Raw genomic sequence first — 18,689 nt, 5'->3', positions numbered from 1 at the left:
GATATGGGCATTGCGTGTCCAAAAAGTGAATAGGGAGATTTCCCCCCCCCCGCCTCCCACACACACACTTTGTCATAATAGTCAAATTCAGGGTTAACACAGAAGGTGAATTGTGGGAGATTCCGGACAGATATAAGGAAGCATTTCTTTACTCAGTACGTAACTAAACTATGAAACTCACTACCACCGGAAGTGGTGACAATCACTAACTCACATGGCTTAGAAAAAATCAGGGAGGATGAAATGGTCAGTGACTATTTGCTGTGATTTTGCCCCGAGAATTGGAGCACGGCTGTATGGCTTTGAATACTTGTTGCTGGGGAAGAGCGGGGCAATGGTTGTGCTGGTATACCCGGAAGGCCAATGTGGGCAACAAGCAACAGTGCAAGGTGGGAAAAAAGGAACAGATCATATGCTAGAGGTATCTTTTCGACCAGATGTTTGAAATTATTAATAACGTTTAACTTCTATTTTCAGAGGGGTACATACATGCGTGGGTTTAAGTGCTGCTCTGAGCTGAGGGAATATTAAACCTCATTAAAAAAAAGAATCAAGAAATCCCCAGGATACTTCAGATGCTGTCCCCCTGGAAGCAAAAATGCAATGTGGTTGGCCAATGAAAATACGAGCATCTTCAACCAGGCAGAAATCCGCTGAGCGAACCTGACTCTAAGCCACTATTCTTTTCTAATGAATTCTGCATGGGTTCTCTGAACTGAGAACCATTTCTAGCTGTTAACTACATGCAACAACAATTTGGAAAGGAAAATGGTGAAGACATGTTTTGTTGAACTACCAACTCAAAATGTCCCAAGTCCAAACTGACCATCAAAGCACGCAGTCCCAATGGCTCGGACTTTAAAACAAGAACATAAATACAAATAATCTTTAGAAATAATGTTTCCTGTGCTGGGAAGCATCTATTAAAAGTTACCCCTCTTCTCGAAAACTCCACAGAAAATAAGACTCCTAGCATAGGATTTTGTGTCGTGTCTGGAAGATACTGCTAAATCATACAGGCTAGACTGGGATTGGATCATTCTTCCACCTCAGCAGCAATTAGGAGTCATAAATCAGAGGATGTGGGGTCGGTGTGGGGATAGGAAGCGTGGTGTGGGGGTAGGATGGCCATTTTTGCTTTTGAGAAGCAGATTATTGCTACTCTGCAGTAGTACTTTTAAACCACCTGCCCTTAAAGGTGGCTTAACATAATTGTAAAGGAATCAACCAATCCAGTGGCACACAGAGCCTGAAATGGGCGCGTTTTCTTGCATGAAGCATGGTGCGAATTATAACTCAAAGGAGCAGAGCAGCTAACAGGGTGAGCTAGCCACCATGTTTCTAAAATGTCTCGGTTGTTTTGAGACGCTGCACATTGTGAGAATCCTTGGATTTGTGCTGTTGTTTTCAGATGAGGTGAAGAGAAGGGAGAGTTTCCAGGAACAGCCAGGAATGGACTTGCACTGAAAAATGCAAATATTCTTCACTATTCATAAACCTAGCTAAGCACAGATTGCCTGCGGGCCTCTGTTCATTGGCTGCAGACCTCTGATGTCACGGAATGTTTAAATTAGTTTGCTTAGAACATACCGTAACACAACTGAAGTTCTGCCTGGAAATAAAACACAATTACGTTCTTGTCTTTGGTACAGATCACAAGATTTGTTTTTTAAAGGATTTCTGCTACATACATTCAGCCACAGAAACAAATGCAGCCATCTTTCAGCTGATGCTTTTACTGAGGTTTACTAATTTTAAAAAAATCATGTTTCCAGTGTATAACCAGCAAGCAAAAGACCTGCAAAGCTGAGAAGAAAGAGGGTCCAAGGAGACCCAGAGAAAACAGCTGGACTGGAGGAGTGTTGAGGCAAAAGCAAGAGTATGGAGAAAGCAATGGGAAAGGGGTGGGGACACTTCCCTTCATATGGATCTGATATAACTGCCAAATGTTTACAGCAGAATTCTAGTTTCCACAATGTTAACACTGCAATATTCTCATGTACGGTTTGTCACTATGCACCATTTCCCCCTAGAAAAACTTACAATACTTGCAAAGAATATGCTATTAACTCTTTATTTTTTAAAATTAAGATGATTATTCACTGGACTCTGGACATTCAGAAAGGACCCCATCTTCTTATACTTGGAAGCATATATCCATCCTCTCAAAAAAATTCCATGTCATAAGAATGGAATGTTTCTGATGATCAACACTTAGCTAAGGCAAGCCGGTGCCGTCCTTCCAAAAGCTGTTATCAAACTGGTTTGGCTTTTCCTCCTAACACTTTGACAAATTTATGGCTTGAATCCCTCGGAGATGTTGATTCGCAAGCCCATTTCTCCAAAAGGATCACATGCAGAGACATGTGAGTCGTGTCAGGAGGAACTCCTTATCCAGGCAGCACTTTGGGAGTGCAAGGCAGGCTGGGTCGCCTGGACCCACTGGTTAAAAGACAGGGTTGACGGCTGCTCTGTACCGCCCACGTATGCATCGCCTACCATGGCAGAAAGTAAACCGAAATGCCCGGCTGCTCCCCGTGTCGGATGGGGCACTGCCGATTCGAGATCACCTCACTGCTTGCCTGGGATCTGGGAGCGCCGAAGTCAAAAGATGGCCACTCTCGGTGACGGGAGTTGGAGGCACGGTTGTGCCTACCTGCCTTCCTTTCTGCAGGCTAAAGGCTACAACCAAAACGGGGCTCATCCTCACCCTGAAAACAGAATTTACATGGAGCAGTTCGCCTTGGTCTTCCAGATTTAAACTATTTTAAGATACTGTGCTAGAGGACTGATCACCCCACCCATGAAGTCCACTCCACAAACTTGGCTGTCAAGCAATGGCCTTTTATCCAGCAACAATCCCTCATGCTGCAGCAAGATGGCGGCTGGTGACAACACTGGAAGTCTGGCTCCTGATACAAGATGGACAGCCCTCATGTTGTTCCTCAGTATCTGCCCTAAGATATACCCATGGGTGGAAAACTGAGGGTGAGATAACTGCTCAACACCAGCGAGTTTAGACCTGACCTGGCTTGTTCCTTCAGATGGAAAACTATGAGTTGGGCCGTTTGCTTATAGCCACTTTGATCTGGCCACAGATTCTCTGTATGGCAAATACCTTTTGATAAGGAGCAAAACTGTCTGATGCAAGCATTAAGAATATCATGTCCTTCATTTTATTCAGTCACAAAATAGCTACCAAATCTTTACTTTGGGTTCCTTTGTCTTGGTGCAGAGGAGATGGACTGGTAGACAGTCAGCTATGTAGCTTATGGGGTCATCTCGGACCCATTACTGTTACTCAGGGTTGTTGTGATGACAGAATCGATAACCATATACCGGCTTCCCTGAACCCCTTAAAGGTTGAAACCCAAATGCAACGAATAAGGGGCAGTGCATCTTGTTTATCTTCCTTTCCAGACAGACACTATGAACATGGAAACACAGAACATAGAAACAGAGAAACTGAGCGAGTCTAAAGACACCTCCTGGGCCATCTAGTTTGACCCCCGGCTCCAGCCGGCTCTGCTCATGGCATGCCAAAGACTGACCCACATGTTTTCTGTGCCTAAACAACCAGCAGAATTGCCATCTCTTAACAAAATGCATGGTATCAAGAGCAGACTTGGGAACGTTACAGCCTTGATTTACCTGTTTAATATAAATGGTGAAATGTGAACTTGCACTGTATTTGCCTAATGGCATCTTCTGTCACTTTATCAACTGAGCTCAGAAGTTCCTGCTATCTTTAGAGGGTGAACACACTTCCATTTCTCCTTCCCAGTATCTAATAATATTCAAGTATGCATGTACAGGTTATTCTTTGTTACCAACAACAAACCAACAATCAAATAAAAGTATTAAAATTTATTAGCCTTGTTTCTAACAAAGGCACTGCACCTGGAAACTGTTATCCACTGGAAAAAGAGTGTGGTATTCTAAAAACAAACCTTTCAAATAATATCATTTTCTTTTCCAAGCACAGCATTACTTTCTGACGTTAAAAAATGGAAAACAAAGGAAAATACTTGAAGAGAAACACATCGATATTTCCATTCTTCCTGGCTGTGCTGAAGTGGTTTGCTTGAGGAATGTATTTGCTTATTGAACTATTGAGCAAGTCCTTGATTATAGTGTAACGTCAGCCTTAAATATTGCTACAGTAAGCTTGGGAAAACTGGGAGATTTGCATGTTGTTTGGAAGTTGCCCCTAAAGTGATTTAACAGACTCACATGTATTGCCACAAGTGTTTACTTCACGGACAGAGAGTAAACACTTGCCGAAGCTCAGTGGATCCGTCAAAGGGAAGGCCACATCTATCTTAAAGGGCCTATACAGAGAGCCTGTCCGTAGCACAAACTGATTCCCAACCACTTTTTTTAAAAAATGCCAGATGCCAGTCACCCAATTAAGTGCTGTGCCAAAACCTCGTTGACTCAGCAGTATAAGCCACACAAAGCTCTGCTCCTTCCTTCTGTTGCTCATTTGCAGACACTGAAACAAAATTCTTAAGTAAACTTTGTTTCTAATCCACCAGAGACAAGAGGGTCCTTCTCCAAGAACTCTTCATATTTCAAGAAACGCAGCACTTCTTCTCACCAGTATTCTTTGTGGAGTCATTATATCCCTGCTTAGCACTGCTAAAGAAAAATATTAAAGTCACAACTGAGGAAGTTATTACTCAGCAAATACAAAACGCATAATTAAAATGCGAGGAAATCGTGACGTGGCCCTCTTCTTCCCATCCCAGTGCAAATCTACAGCATAACATCCATGAGCTTGCCACTTCGGCTTCAAGACTCTTTTTGAAAATGATTCCCAGAACAGTAAAACCTAAGGCCATAATATCCAATTGTTGATGGCTAGGTACTGAATCTTAGTTCTAGAATTTTGTTTCCTGTCCTGAGAAAACACTTAGAAACATAAAATGTGTATAAAACATCAGTGAGGCTGGAACTGCTCCCAATTGTCTCTTAACACACTTTCTTTCTGGCTAGTAGCAAAGTGGAGTAGCACTGTGTTTAGACTTCTGGTGAGTCCAAAGAACTGTACGCTTCATTCATTACTTCAATCAAACACCGTAGAGCTATAACTTAAGAAAGGCTTTGTGAAACTTTATTCTCCCCCCACCATCTTCCTTTTTTCAATTTCAAGTGAGGAACCTGATTGTCAAAGTCCATACCAGTGATCCCGCCCTGATTCAAAATTTATTATTATTATTATTATTATTATTATTATTATTATTATTATTATTACATTTCTATGCCAGGGATCAGTAAAATCCCAGTTTACTGGATCAACACAGGCAGAGGCTGCCCGCTTCATCCTACTTGGTTCCTCCTTCCACCAGGCATGACTAACCACGGACCAACTATGAGGGCTTCCCAGGAAAAAAAAAATCAAATTGGAACAATTCTTCTTTCATACTAATTTGTATATCATCATTAGCATCAGAATGTATCAGTTTACTGCTGAAATTTTTTTGGTGCATTAGTAAGGGACATAATACCGCATGCTACATATTTGTGTGGGTGTAGCTGTTTATTTTATTTCTATTTATCCCATGTTAATTTTTTTGCCCCAAAGCACCATAAATATTAAGCTGAAATGTTTGGTGGGGGATGGATTGAATCACACTTCGGGTGCAATCCAATTCATGTTTAAACTGTCCCCCAGCCAATATGGCTGACTGGGAAATGCTGAGACTTACACAACATTTTTCAGTCACAGTATGCACGGGCTTGTGCCCTTTGTGTGGCTGAAATGTCATAATATACAGACGTTGTTTATGAATACTTGTAAAAGTTTACATGTAGTAGCATGGACTTGCCCTGCATTGTGGAAAAGCCAGGAAAAAGCGAACTACTGGAGACGGTGAAACGGCATCTTAGCGACCCAAATAACCGCATGATTACCTGGACAACTAGTCACCCATTTGAACACAGTAAAAGCTCACTGGTCCGTTGCAAGAGGCTTCAAAATGGGCTTGATGTCTCTGAAAAGGAGTGAGTAGGGAACCTAATTCTTGGAACGTACGGTGACTGTCACAAGGAGAAGATGGTAGTTTCATGGGGTCTTCTGGAGATCCAAACAACAGTCTGTAGGCCCCTTTCTTTTTCCTGAGTTCCCACAGCTCTTTCTGACTGGCCAACCAACAACAGGAGGGACTGCTTTAACAGTGAGGCATGTCTTGCTATGAATGGCATAACTGATGACTATTTTCACCTGTAGGACAGTGCCTTATATCGGAGGTCTGCAATTTCAGGAAAGACAAATTTTGGCTTGCATCTGAACGAAAGCTGATTCTCAATGGTAGCTGGCTAGTGAAATCTATTTAAGAGAGGTTGCACTGATCCTGCTGGGACTGCTTAAGCAAAACGGAGCCATGTGGGGAGTATTTATAGTTTGAACACTCTATAAGTTGGAGTGGAGAATCTCTAAATAAATTTGCTTGGAAAAAAAATTCAAATTTTGATTTTGCTAATTATTACTACCATCTCTTGCTTACAATTATGCAGACTAATAGTTTGAGAAAATAGAAAAAATAGGTATATTTAACCTTCTTGCCTTAAAATTATTAACAGGAGTTAGTTTCTAAGGCTCTGCACAGATGCTGGAAATCAGTCCTATGGGGTTTATGCCTGAACGCACATACACAGGACAGCACTGTGGGTATTTTAAAGTAATTGCTGAAAGCTGATTTTCAAAAGCAAATTTTAAGCACTTTTTTGTCATATGTCCCATCTGTGGAAAATTGAGCTTCACTTTAGGTGGAATTATTCCTTTAGGTTGGCCGAATAAAGTTACTGTCCTAATATGGATTTTGGAATTTTCCTAATCTGCTGTTACAAAGAAAACAGAAGGCAGCAGCAATTCACAGTTTTGTAGTACAGGATCAATCCTTCTGGAAATAAGTTTGCTCCGTTTGAAAATACAGTTGTTCCTTTCAGGTCACATGTTTTAAAACACTCAATTCAAGCTTTTTTTTTTTTTTAAAAAAAACCCCACAGCCTTCAAATTTTGCATTCCGTCCAAAACCAACAGTGTTTTTATCCAAGTGGACATTGGCTCTTCTTCGTCTCTGTGATCACCTGGAGCTGTTACAGCTACTTGCAACCAAAAAACAAAACCAAATGTCTAAATATATTTGAGTGAAGGGCAACTACTGTGCAAATACAAAGATGTTTGGTCAGGCATCCAGAGAAAATATATTAGAATAAAAAGCACCCTATAAACAAACATAAAGCAGCACTAACACCATTTCTTCCCTTGTGGACATAGACCTAAACACACATACAGAATCCACAAAACAACTTGCTGATTAAACTATGCAATAGAGTCAAGCGAGGTTTAGAAAACGAAGAGCAAATATGATCTCTCCGAATGACAGAACCAACATGGATTTTCCAACAAACCTCATATCCCAACTGTCACTGTGGCAGACATTTCTGTTGGTGGAAAAATAAAGTATCGAGACTCTGAAATGTATCTAAGGAAATTGCAAAAGTGAGCATTTTATAAAGAAGTTATGAAAGAATTACTAGAGAGGTCTTTTAAGAGCGAGAGATCTTTTCATAACCAACAGTAATGTTCGACATGCAGTAGCAGATAACGGGGCTCCAACTGCTTATACCAGTGCCTTTCTACAGCATTCTATACAGATTTTTGCTTATAATTCAAGATGAGGATTATGATCTACGCACCTGCAAAATAAGCACAGCAGTCTGAGCATTCTGAACAAACTAGAATACTTCCAACTCAGCAGTCCATCAGTGTCTCCACAGTATGGACAGAGTGCCTTAATGTTACCCCAAGTGTACTGAGATGCTAACAAAAGCCTGCAGGTTACCGGTTGGCAATATAAATGGAAATACTGCAGATCTCAACAGAGTTCAAGATATTTCTTCTGTATGTGCCACAAAGCCTTGTATCTCAACACTACATGTGCGCATGCTGGAGACACACAACTGGGGGAGGGGGCAGGGGGGTGTCTGGTTAGATCCCAGCCACTGCGAAGACAGAAAGATTCATCTTTTTCCCTGACCTGGTTCCCATGACAGGACAGCCCAACAGATGACTTGATACCATGGGGGCTGCTTCATTGTGCATGATGCCCAACTACCTGCGGCTTCTATGAACCCAGGTTACAGGGGGGTGGGCCGAGGAGCAGACAACCCACAAATACCTAGTGGCTTATCTTAGGAGCTAGCCCAGCAGGAAAATTAATCAACTTTGGGGAGCCAGGTTGTGCAAGCTGGTTCGATGATGACCCATGATGGGCAATTAGCTATAACGTGTAGCTACAGTGTCGGAATCCAGGCAGGTTCCCACGGGGTAGCTTAATTTTCAGAAACAAGCCACCCTTTCAGCGCAGGGCTTGTTGCAAAGATCCTTCCATCCACCCAGGGCTGCGGTGGCACCCAAAGGCAAGGGGGCAATTCCACTAGGCTTAGCAAGAGCAACAGCCGCTCCCCGCCCACAGCTCTTTGCCATCTCACTCTCCCTACCACCGGTGTCGGTACCTCCACTTTTTCTATTTCCAGCCCCAGGAAACTGCACAAATGTGTTCCTAATTTTTAAAATTATTTTGGCAAGTGCACCCTTACAGAGGTCCAGTATATTGTGCCCTTGGCCCATTCTGCTATCTGTCTGAGCTGTCACAGGAAGCAGTGCAGTGGAGCAGGTAGCATACATGCGACTTGAACACACTTGCCGGGGACCGGGTGCTGAGTTGTCCATTGAAAAGCACCGATAAAGCTGGGGGCAGGGGGAGCAGAGTAAGATACACCCGCTTGCAAAAGGAATCCTCGTGACCTTTGAGTGTGGCACTGACGCTTCTCAGTGACCTCCACCATGTCAACACTCTCCGAGTCTCCAACTAGTCCAGAAGGGGTTCAACTGCCCCCCCCAGCCCACTTTTCTGGCCACTGCAGTTCCCTGGCAGCTTAATACAACAGTGGTCCTGAGAAGGTGGCTGAACGGGATGGGGTGAATGGGGCCACACGGGGGAGGGTGCATGCACCTGGGCTGCTGCATCCCTTTCTGTCAGTTGTGCAGGTCAACAAAAATGCTCGCAACATCTGTAACTGAGAGGTTTGTGTGGCTGAGCAGAAGATGTTGCCCCCTCCCCTCCCCTCCCCTCCCCGGTTTTTGGTGTGCATCCACTTCAGCAGTGACTTGCGGATGGGTCCTCGGTGACTGCACAAATTATGGAGCGCAGTAATTAGAATGCTGGACTGGAGTCCTGGGGAGTCTGGGTTCCAGTCCCCCCCCCCCCCCACAGCCCTGAAGCTCACTGGGTATCCCTGGGCCAGTCTCAGACTCCCGGCCTAGCCTGCCTCACAGGGTTGCTGTTGTGAGGGTAAAAAGGGAGGGAAGGAAAACTGTGTAAGGTGCTAGAGGGGAAAGGCGGGGTCTAAATGTAGTGCAATGAAGCTAATAATGTATTAATAATGATGCTAATAATGTAATGTAACCCGAAAGGTAATGATATGAGTAAAAGATGCAACCTCACCTTCTCACTTTCCATGTATATTATCTACTTAATGTTGCAGCTCCCATTGCTAGCCCTTTTCATAAGCTCTCAACAAGCATAGGCTATTTATGTTTAATTCTTCCTGTACGGTGCAAACAAAGAAGATCTACATAACAATAGTGGGTACTGTTGGTTTTATTCTGCATAAGAATAGTTTGGCATACTAACTTTTAAACATCATATTTCAGCTACAATGTCACTTGAGGCTTTTTATTTTTTAAGGTAAAAGGTAGGAATCTGAAATTTAAAAGAAATCCTAAAAGACAGGAAGCTGGACATGTCAGAGCTGACACTTTGGGACAATGTCATAAAATTTTAGTAGTCAGTAGGACTACTCATGATTACAGTACAGAACGAGCACATGTTCCATTATGTTAGCCTTTCTGACACTGAAAATGAAAATGGTGAACAGCTTACATTACTGTTGACTGCAGAACCAATATAAGACAGATTCCACACAATTAATGAGCGCAGTATAGCAAAAGCTGCAGAAAGAATTTGTAACCAGATACAGTCTTGCCTGTTTCATGACCAAGAGTGCATGAATAACGTTTGGTGGAAAACGTGGGTGAAAGTGAGCACACATTCCTTCAAACAAATCAAAACCAACCAGAAAAGCTGCACATAACGAGCAGAGAGCTCTTTTGGTTTCTCAAAATGTAAACGCTACTCTCTCACTAAACGGGTATACAGAAGAAATTGATTTAGCCAGTTGAAATACGATCTGCCCTGCTCCAAAATACATATACTAACGGCAGTCTCTAAACAACTTACTCCGTTAAGTCCTGAAATAACCCCAGAATCCCCGAGCTTGCTGCAGCGTCATGCCACTGGATGTCTGCAGCCAAGCACCCCTGGCAGGCCTGGAAACAAGGCAAAAGTGCTTTTGCTCATTTCTCAAACACCCAATTTCCACTTGGCAAATGGCACACGCAGAGGCCTGGGCGAATTGTCTAACTTTGTATGGGAAAGGAGCATAGCAGACAAGAGCCGCATTCCCGCTTGAGGAAACTGAAGCACAAATAACTTCTTCCACACACAAATAACTTGAAATTATTCCAGATCTAGCACCTCAGAGATGAAAGACGAAAAATCAAGCCACAATAACTTACTGCCCAGGTTTTTGTCAGCCTAAAAATAGGTGCGCTTTGCAGGGCTGATACCACAGACATGAGGGAGTGGAGATTGTTCAGTTCTAGAAGTTTCTGCAGGGGAAAAAGAAAGAACAAAACCCCGTCAGTTTTCCATATGGGATTGGAATGTCTCGGCTCACTCCACAAAGTAATAGATGTTCCAGGGGCTTGCTCTTTGTATTGTGAATTATAGAACACCCAGAAGATTTGAATGCCTCATTGTGAAGTGAAACTACAAGATGTGAAGACCAGATGCAAGGAAATGGGGTGCACTGCTTTCAATGCCTGCGGGACAAGTAGGAAATAAGCACTGAATGCAACTCTCATGAATGCACACCTTTGTGATAGTATAGAGGAATATTTAAACGGGCGATTCTGAAGCAGCAACAAGAACACCTGTGGGGGGGGGCTTGCCTGTTCCCCCTGAAGTTGTGAAGTTGCACTCTGACCGAGCAAGAATTCAGCCGTAATGGGCAGTGTGCGGTACAGCAACGCCACAATTGTGTGGTCGGAGGCATCTGCGCTTTTTTGCTTTGCTGGTAGCCTTACAAACAGCCTGGTTTTATTCCTGCAGATCTTTTTCCAGCTGACATAAAGGGGCCTCCGATTCTGTGGGAAAATCTCTGAGAGTGAACAGAGATTTTGATAGTAAGGGATAACACTGCTCAAGCTGCGAAAGTTACTGCTGGACAGGCTTAGGAGAAATGGATTTCCTAACAGAGAAGGCTGATTGCTGCTTCGCTTACACACTTCTGTTCGCCTTCATGGCGAAGCAAAGAAGTCAGGAGGTTGCTGGCAGCAACCTGGTGGTGCTCAGGAGTTTTGGAAGCCTCTGAACTCAGACAATTCCATCTCAGAAAGTGCACCAATACACAGAAGAGCTCGAGAAATTACTTGCGTTAGCTCACTCAAGATCCACCTCTGCAACCTGGCTGCCCTCCAAATGTACTGGATGGCAATTCCCATCATCCCCAGTCAGCATGGCCATTCTGACTTGTACAGATTGGAGTTGCAGTCTAGCACATTCGAAGAGCCAACAGGCTGGGGATGGCTGATCTAGATCGATTGAGTTATCATCACTGATAGCATTAATAGCAGCATTCACTTGTACTGTGAAGAAGGAACCATTTCCATAAACTACAAGCGTCATCTCATGCTCAAAAAAAGCAGCAACTTATGAATGCAGAGAGGCTGAGAGCCAAGCAGAGGGTTTTACCAACCTCTTATTCTTGGATTCTTGGAAGTCCTCTCATTTAAAAATCATAAATATGATAGTAATTGCTTGCCCTCACTCCAAAGGAGCCTTTGAATATCCTTTTTTAGCCCTTTAAGTGTTTGGATCTGTTTCCATTTTCCCTTGGAGATTCAGTATTCTCATGTCAAATTAAAATTTACCAGTAGTATATAACATTTTTGTCCACTGGTAGGTGCAGAAGCTTTAAATCAAGAGGCAAATTAGTACAATTGACAAACATCAGGAAATCAGACAATTTGGAATTCAAAGCATATAATCATCTCTCTAAACTTGGCTAAAAAACAACCTCTCTTCATGTAAGCATGGCTCAAATTCTAACAAACAAATAAATAAAAGTAAAACTAAAACAAGAACATATGTTCTTAGAAAATAAAAAACAGGAGTAAGTACTTACCCACTTAAATAGAGAAAACCCACCGCACTGGGGAAAGGGGGAGCATTTGCCTGGCGCCCAGCGAGAAGGGAGCGTGATTGTTATTTAGGCATACCTGGAAAGGCCTGTTTGCGCGCATGCCACCCGCACATGAGGCTTGTGGGCTTTGAGGACTTTGCACAAGAACAGCTCAGCATTCCCACGAGCGTCCCTGAGTGTTCACGGACTTGATCTCGGCTGCTTTCCCAGGCCGATGCAGCACCATGGCAGGATATCCCATCGGCAAAATGCATGCCCGCCCATGTCCCATCCTGTCTGGCGCTTGCAAAAGGGGCATGTGGGTGCGAACAGCAAACATGTGGAGAAGGTTCCCTGTCCTGGCCTGATGAGACCCCTATGAATCTTTTGGCCTCACTGCCAAACGCAGCGTTCGGTGCGAGTCAACCGTGCTCGCTGCTTTAGGAGTGCCCTTGGCACAGCGAAGCATGGAAGGGCTGTTTTCCTTGGTGGGAGCTTGGAAACTGCTCAGGATTGGGGCAAGGGGAACGCAGCCAAAGGCAGGGCGATTCTAGAGGAAAATGTCTTTTGGTCCGTAAGGGACCTGGGACTGGTGGAGGTTTGCCTTCCCACAGGACAATGCCCCTAAACACACACCTGAAGTAACACTGGAGCAGTTTAAAATAAGAACCTCGGCGTCTTGAATGGCCCAGTCCAAGTCCAGATCATAATCCCATAAAGAACCTGTCATTTTGGGACTTACTCCTTCCCAAGAGTCCCGTCCAACTTGACAGATCTGGAATGCTCTTGCCAGGAGGAATGCATGGATCTAATCTGATCCACAAATTTGACAGAGATTACCCTAAGGAGACACGCAGCTGCCAAAGGTGCTTATGTCGAAAACTGCTTTAGCAGAACGAATGTCTGTGCAACCAGCGAGTGAGAGTTTCTCTTTGTTTACTTAGCTTTTGTGGTACAGCCTTCACAACGCTGCATCCCTCAAGTGGAAACAATGCTAAAGGTTGCAACACAAAAGCAGACAATCCTTTTGGAAAAAGCTGTAGTAGCCAGAGCCTGCTTGTACGAGCCATCTATACAGGTATAAATGATTTTTCTGCGGGTGGCTTTACCCCTAGTTCCTAGATATTTTCTTCTTCAACAGTACAAGAGATGCGTAGCTGTGAAAAAGAAAGAATATGCAGAGAAAGACCATTTCAAAGCAACAAACTTACCTTTGCTATTTTCACGAAATGGCTCAATATTTCTGCCCGTATTTTTAGGGTCTGTGCTGTCAAAATTTCTCGTACAACCCAGAAACTGACCTATAAATAATAGATACATAGGCCTTAATTTAACAAATCACACAGGTTTCGCTTCAGTTTTAAAAAGTCCATCAACAATGAATCTAAGAGAACAGGGCAACCCTGCCAAAGCTTTGCCACAGCCAGAGAAGAGAAGGATGCCTTCTGAATCAAAGACTGGGGCAGGGGCAGCGAACCCCAAAGCAAAGGACCATTTTCCCATGTGTGAGGGGGTACTTCCTCATGGGGTGCAAAGCAATAACATTAAGGAATGATCATGTAATAGACGGCACAGGATTTGAGAATAACATTAAGATTAGCTTATTTGTGGATGATACCTTATTAACAATAAAGGACCCAGTTATGGATCCGAATAAAATACATTTAACAGAATTTAGGAAACTACAGTGGGAGAATATACTAAATTTGAAGATATCATTTTACAGAAAGAAAAACAAGACAATATGTGGGTGAGAGGAATGACAAATAAAATCTACAATATATTACTAGAAGAGAAAGATTGCTGTGATCCTCTTAAAGAGTCTTGGGAAACAGATTTAAAAAGAAATATTAGTGCTGAAGAATGGAATAAAGTGAATTTTTATAAACTGGTTTGGAAATGGTACTTAACTCCAGTTAAATTGAATTACATGAATAATGAATATTCCAACATGTGTTGGAGATTCAACCAAGAAGTGGGTACATATTTCTATATGTGGTAGTAGCGTAAATATATAAATGATTTTGGGGAAAGGATTTTTAAAGAAATTGGTAATATATTGAAGTTAAATATTGAAGTTGACCCTCAATTAGCATTATTATCATTATTTAGAGAACAGATGGGACAAAATGCTAAAGAATTGATGATAAATTTATTAACAACAGTTAGATTAATGATAGCAAGGAACTGGAAAACAAAAGGTGAATATCATATAGTTGACTGGTATAAAGAAGTCTGGAATATAGCTATTAATGATAAGTTAACTTGTGATATTAAATGGAAAAAGGTTTGACAAGTGAAAATAAATTTGAAAATATTTGGAGACCTTTTTTTGAATACGTTTTGATAAAAGGAAAGGGGCGTGAACCACCACAAGAGTCAATGCAGTTCTGGAAGGGGAGCGGGGCAACCTGAATGAATAAATGATATTACATTAACTAGAGTTGTTGGTCCTGGTGGAGGAAGCACTGATGTTGATGTGTTGTTTGATCAGTGACGTTGTTATTGTGCTATTGTGTTTTTCTCAGTTGTAAAAAATAAATTTAAAAAGCAAAAGATTAAAAAAAAAAGAATTACATCAGTTTTCTAGTTATTTTGGAAAGCCTAGTAACATAGTTAATCTTAACTGGAGGAGAAACTTAATTATTTGAATCATAAAAATATCCTAGTGGGAAAGAAATCAGTTTTAGTATTAATATTCATCATGAACTATGATTCTGCAAAACAACCTCAAATCTTTTGCATCTGGCTGCTGTACAATAATCAGTTGCAATTAGCAAATGGGTTTCTGTCCAACTTTTCACATTTGCCCTTCTTATCAATCACTCCTGCATCATATACACCTGCTAAAAACAGTCAGACACAGCCAGCATCCTACCTCATAGAACATTTACCATTCAATCTCCAGGCAGACAATTTTTCTTAATGAACTCCAGTTAGAATCTTTACCTGATTAAACCTCCGTGTAAAGGCAACAATATTTGGGGCAAGAATGTGTTTTTCTTTCTTATTCCATCCACAACTTGCTAGTTCCTAGAAAATAACATGTAACACTATTAGGGAAAAATCATTTACAGTATCTTCTTCCAAAGGTGAAATAAAACTGTCCATAAAACACAATCTTATGGGATTATTAGCATGAAATATACATTTAATAAATAATCATGTTTAAATTAAATAGGACAGAATAGGAAAACTATGACATTCACTGACATCTGCTACAGAACCACTGGGACAGGCATGATCCCATCAAAAGGCAAAGCAATTTTGCTCAGATGCAATTAGAGGCATTTCAAATAGTTGCATACATTTTAAGTTGGTACTATAACCCACTCCAAATCACCCATCTGCCTCAAGCTAGGAGCACAAACTTAAACCGAAAAATGCAGATGACAAAGAGCAGAATATGGTTTGGAAAGGTTAGTTCATTTTTGCCAAGAGAAAAAGAAGCCAAATTTCACGTTGTTTCTTGCTATTCCAAATATAGTCTAAAGCGCAATCCCTCAATTACTAAATCTATATAGCTTCTATACTCAGATTTAACCAACTATATATTTAACATCCAGGAAATGAATTAACCAGACCATCTACTCTGTATCACTCTTTTTATAACGTTCTTTTTAACTAATCCGTGGGGAAAGCCTTCTCAGTGCAAGCACTGCAGAAGCCGAAAACCAGGACCCAGTCAGAACGACTGCCTCCAAGCCACTGAACTGGGTGAAGGCACCCAAAGGCCCACCCGCTTCACTGCAAACAGCGCCAAATGCATTTCCAGTCTCCACCCACACTTCTCGGGGGACATTTCCAACATGCATTTGCTGGTACTGATACTGCCAATTCACACCTGCCAGGACTTGTCTCCCCACCCATGGGATAAGCAGGAGTCTGGTGGTCTAAGGGAGCGGAAGGTGTTTGACCATGTGGAACAAGACCATCAGGAGTTGAGGTTCCTCCTTCGACCATGCAAAGGCCATCGACTGTGGCTGCCAAGTGTTCTTTATTGACCGAAAGGCACAAATCACCCGAAAAGCATGAATCTCTGAGCAAGCACAGAGTGGTTTTTGGAGCCCACCTGGTCTTCCCCACCAGGAACTCTCCGTATGAGCATGCCTGGGCCCCATCCCTTTGGGGCGGGCTTTCTGAAAGCAAGCGCACCTCTTCTCCACACCCTGGTCCTCTCACGGGGCCGCCCTGCTCTGCCCACGCTGGGGCGGCCTTGTCTGTGCTTGAGAGATGCCCATACTCAGGGTACCCTCCTACCAGCTGTGCATCCTGATTATTCCCAGGAATGGCCTGTCCACCTGGGGAATCTCTTGGCACGGCCCAGCTTCCCAGCTCCCTCCCATTCTGCTCCACATCCTGATTCGGGTTCTGATGAATCCCAGGCGGCACTCCTCGAGACCCAGTGCCAAAGGCAACCCTCTTTCTCACTCCCGAAGCCTCTGCGATGGGCAACACCATAACTGAAATGGGACTGTGAGGAGGGTGGGCTGGGGGGAATAAAAATAGTAAAACAAAGCCCTGAAAATATCAACAGGCACAAGAATCATTGCTTGAAGGACAAGCCAGGAAAATAAACACACTTGTGCCTGGAAATCAAATCTGAAAACAGCAGATTTTAGCAGAACCTGCTGTCTTCTGCAACAAAGACTTTTTTCCATTCATATTTGGCTATTTGTCCTGGGCATTGGGCTGCATGAAAGGAAGAGAACTTGTTCACTATGTGCTATTCTCATTCACTTCTAACTTTCAAATATACATTATGCTTTTCAGCAGGAAGCTTTTTCCAACTGCTTTTGACTGTGATCTATCTCCATATTGCCATTATTAGTAATAGAAAGAGAGAGAAAACAAGAAATGCTGCTTTTCTATCAAGATCAAGTGTTTTCTATAATGTTACCTTGGAATGTTTTCTATAATGTTACTTTATGTAGGGACATTAGTAAAAATTTTAAGAGAAATAGGGACTATCAGAAATCTAAATTAAAATGCATCGGGAATAAATGGGGAAGATATACCAAATTGGCATAAATCCCATTATTCTAATTATGGCAAGAAATTCACCCACACACTCTTTGATTTTTATGCCATCTTAATGATAGCTTTCAGCTTTTCCCATGGTTAACACCAATACCAGTTTACCCATCGCCTGCAGTAGAAGTTGAGAATGTTCATTTTTGGGAATGGGAGCTCCACAAGCCTTCTCTTGACCCCCACAATCCTAGTTAAGAGATTGGCCGTGCTACATCTGAGGCTACGGGGTGCCAGCTGCTACAGTGCACCATATAACAGCAATGTCCAAGAGATATCTCTACTTCTAAGGCCACTTCTACCCAGAACGGTTTTATTCCGGGATTTTGTATGAGGTTAGAGGATAAGTAAGCCTCAGCTCCCGTAGTGATGGCTAAGACTGCAGTTCTAAGCACAGATGAAGCTAGGGAGACACGTGTCTGAACAAACATACATAAATTCAGTTGCACACTTCATTTCTGCTCAGTCTAGTTCTAAACGAAATATTTTTTCATGTGGGTTTAGCTGACTTAATATTCTGGTGGAGAGTCCTTTTATGCAGTGTAAATCACAGGTGTTTGAAAGTCAACAGAAGAAGTAAAATTGGGACCATTTCTGTTCGAAGGTTCCTGAAAAGTGAATTTAAGAACCTGCACAAGTGTTTGCTTTTGCTGCGTCTCATCATAAATTGTACAAGTTAAAGCCATCTATGCTGCCCTTTTCCTTTTAAGAAAAAAAAATGTGCAAGCCGTTATGTAAATGTACCAACACATTTCTGACGGAGTTATACACTTTAAAAAACACACACACAGAAAAGTGTCAGCCAGCAGCACCACGCCGTATGTGAAAACCAGCTGTCCCATTACATAACCCAATTTGCAGGGAGTTCAAAATTCTCCTGTAAAATGTTCCATCCAGATGCACTCCAGGCTTCTGGCATCTAAACTCGGTTTATCTCATATATCTGAATCAATGCACAGGGAAGGGAGCAAAGGGGGAAACGTTGCTGAGAACATTTCTCAGATCGATCCAAACATGTCCACACACAGACTGCCACTGGACCGAGGGTGCATCGCAATCATCTCAAGCTGTTGAGGCAGACTGCATCTGCCCGCCTGCTCATGTCTCTTTCCTTCTGTACCACCACAGGGACTAGCCTCTTTAAATACAGGGGAAATGGGGAGCAAGATGAGCCCAAGCAAGCGGAATGGGCAACAAGCTCCTGATATATAAGACTGTAATCAAATATCTATGAAAGCATATATTTACATTTATTGAAGTCTTTGCTGCCTGCACCAAATCCAGACATCATTTTTAGAGAGTCACATCACTGGATATTTTTAGAAGTTAGAACAGCTGTGGTA

The 18,689-nt window shown here is 42.5% G+C and overlaps 1 protein-coding gene across 6 annotated transcripts in view; it reads right to left on the bottom strand.

Moving 5' to 3' along the window:
* The window catches only part of RALGPS1 (Ral GEF with PH domain and SH3 binding motif 1), a 168,654-nt gene that overhangs the window by 129,704 nt on the left and 20,261 nt on the right, over positions 1–18,689 (bottom strand). For all 6 annotated transcript variants that reach the window (XR_006415633.1, XM_044439835.1, XM_044439834.1 and 3 more), the window contains 3 exons: positions 15,265–15,348; positions 13,527–13,616; positions 10,649–10,741 (listed from right to left, as the gene is read on the bottom strand). Coding sequence is in view for 5 of the 6 variants with exons in the window: in XM_044439835.1 (XP_044295770.1) it covers positions 10,649–10,741; positions 13,527–13,616; positions 15,265–15,348 (267 nt within the window). In the remaining variant the exon portion in view is untranslated. The remainder of the gene's footprint in view (positions 1–10,648; positions 10,742–13,526; positions 13,617–15,264; positions 15,349–18,689) is intronic.

The sequence above is a fragment of the Varanus komodoensis genome, unplaced genomic scaffold (genome assembly GCF_004798865.1).
Source record: "Varanus komodoensis strain SLA01 unplaced genomic scaffold, ASM479886v1 scaffold36, whole genome shotgun sequence".
NCBI lineage: Eukaryota > Metazoa > Chordata > Lepidosauria > Squamata > Varanidae > Varanus > Varanus komodoensis.
Note: the sequence above shows the minus strand (reverse complement) of the source record. Positions and strands in the feature narration are given on the sequence as shown.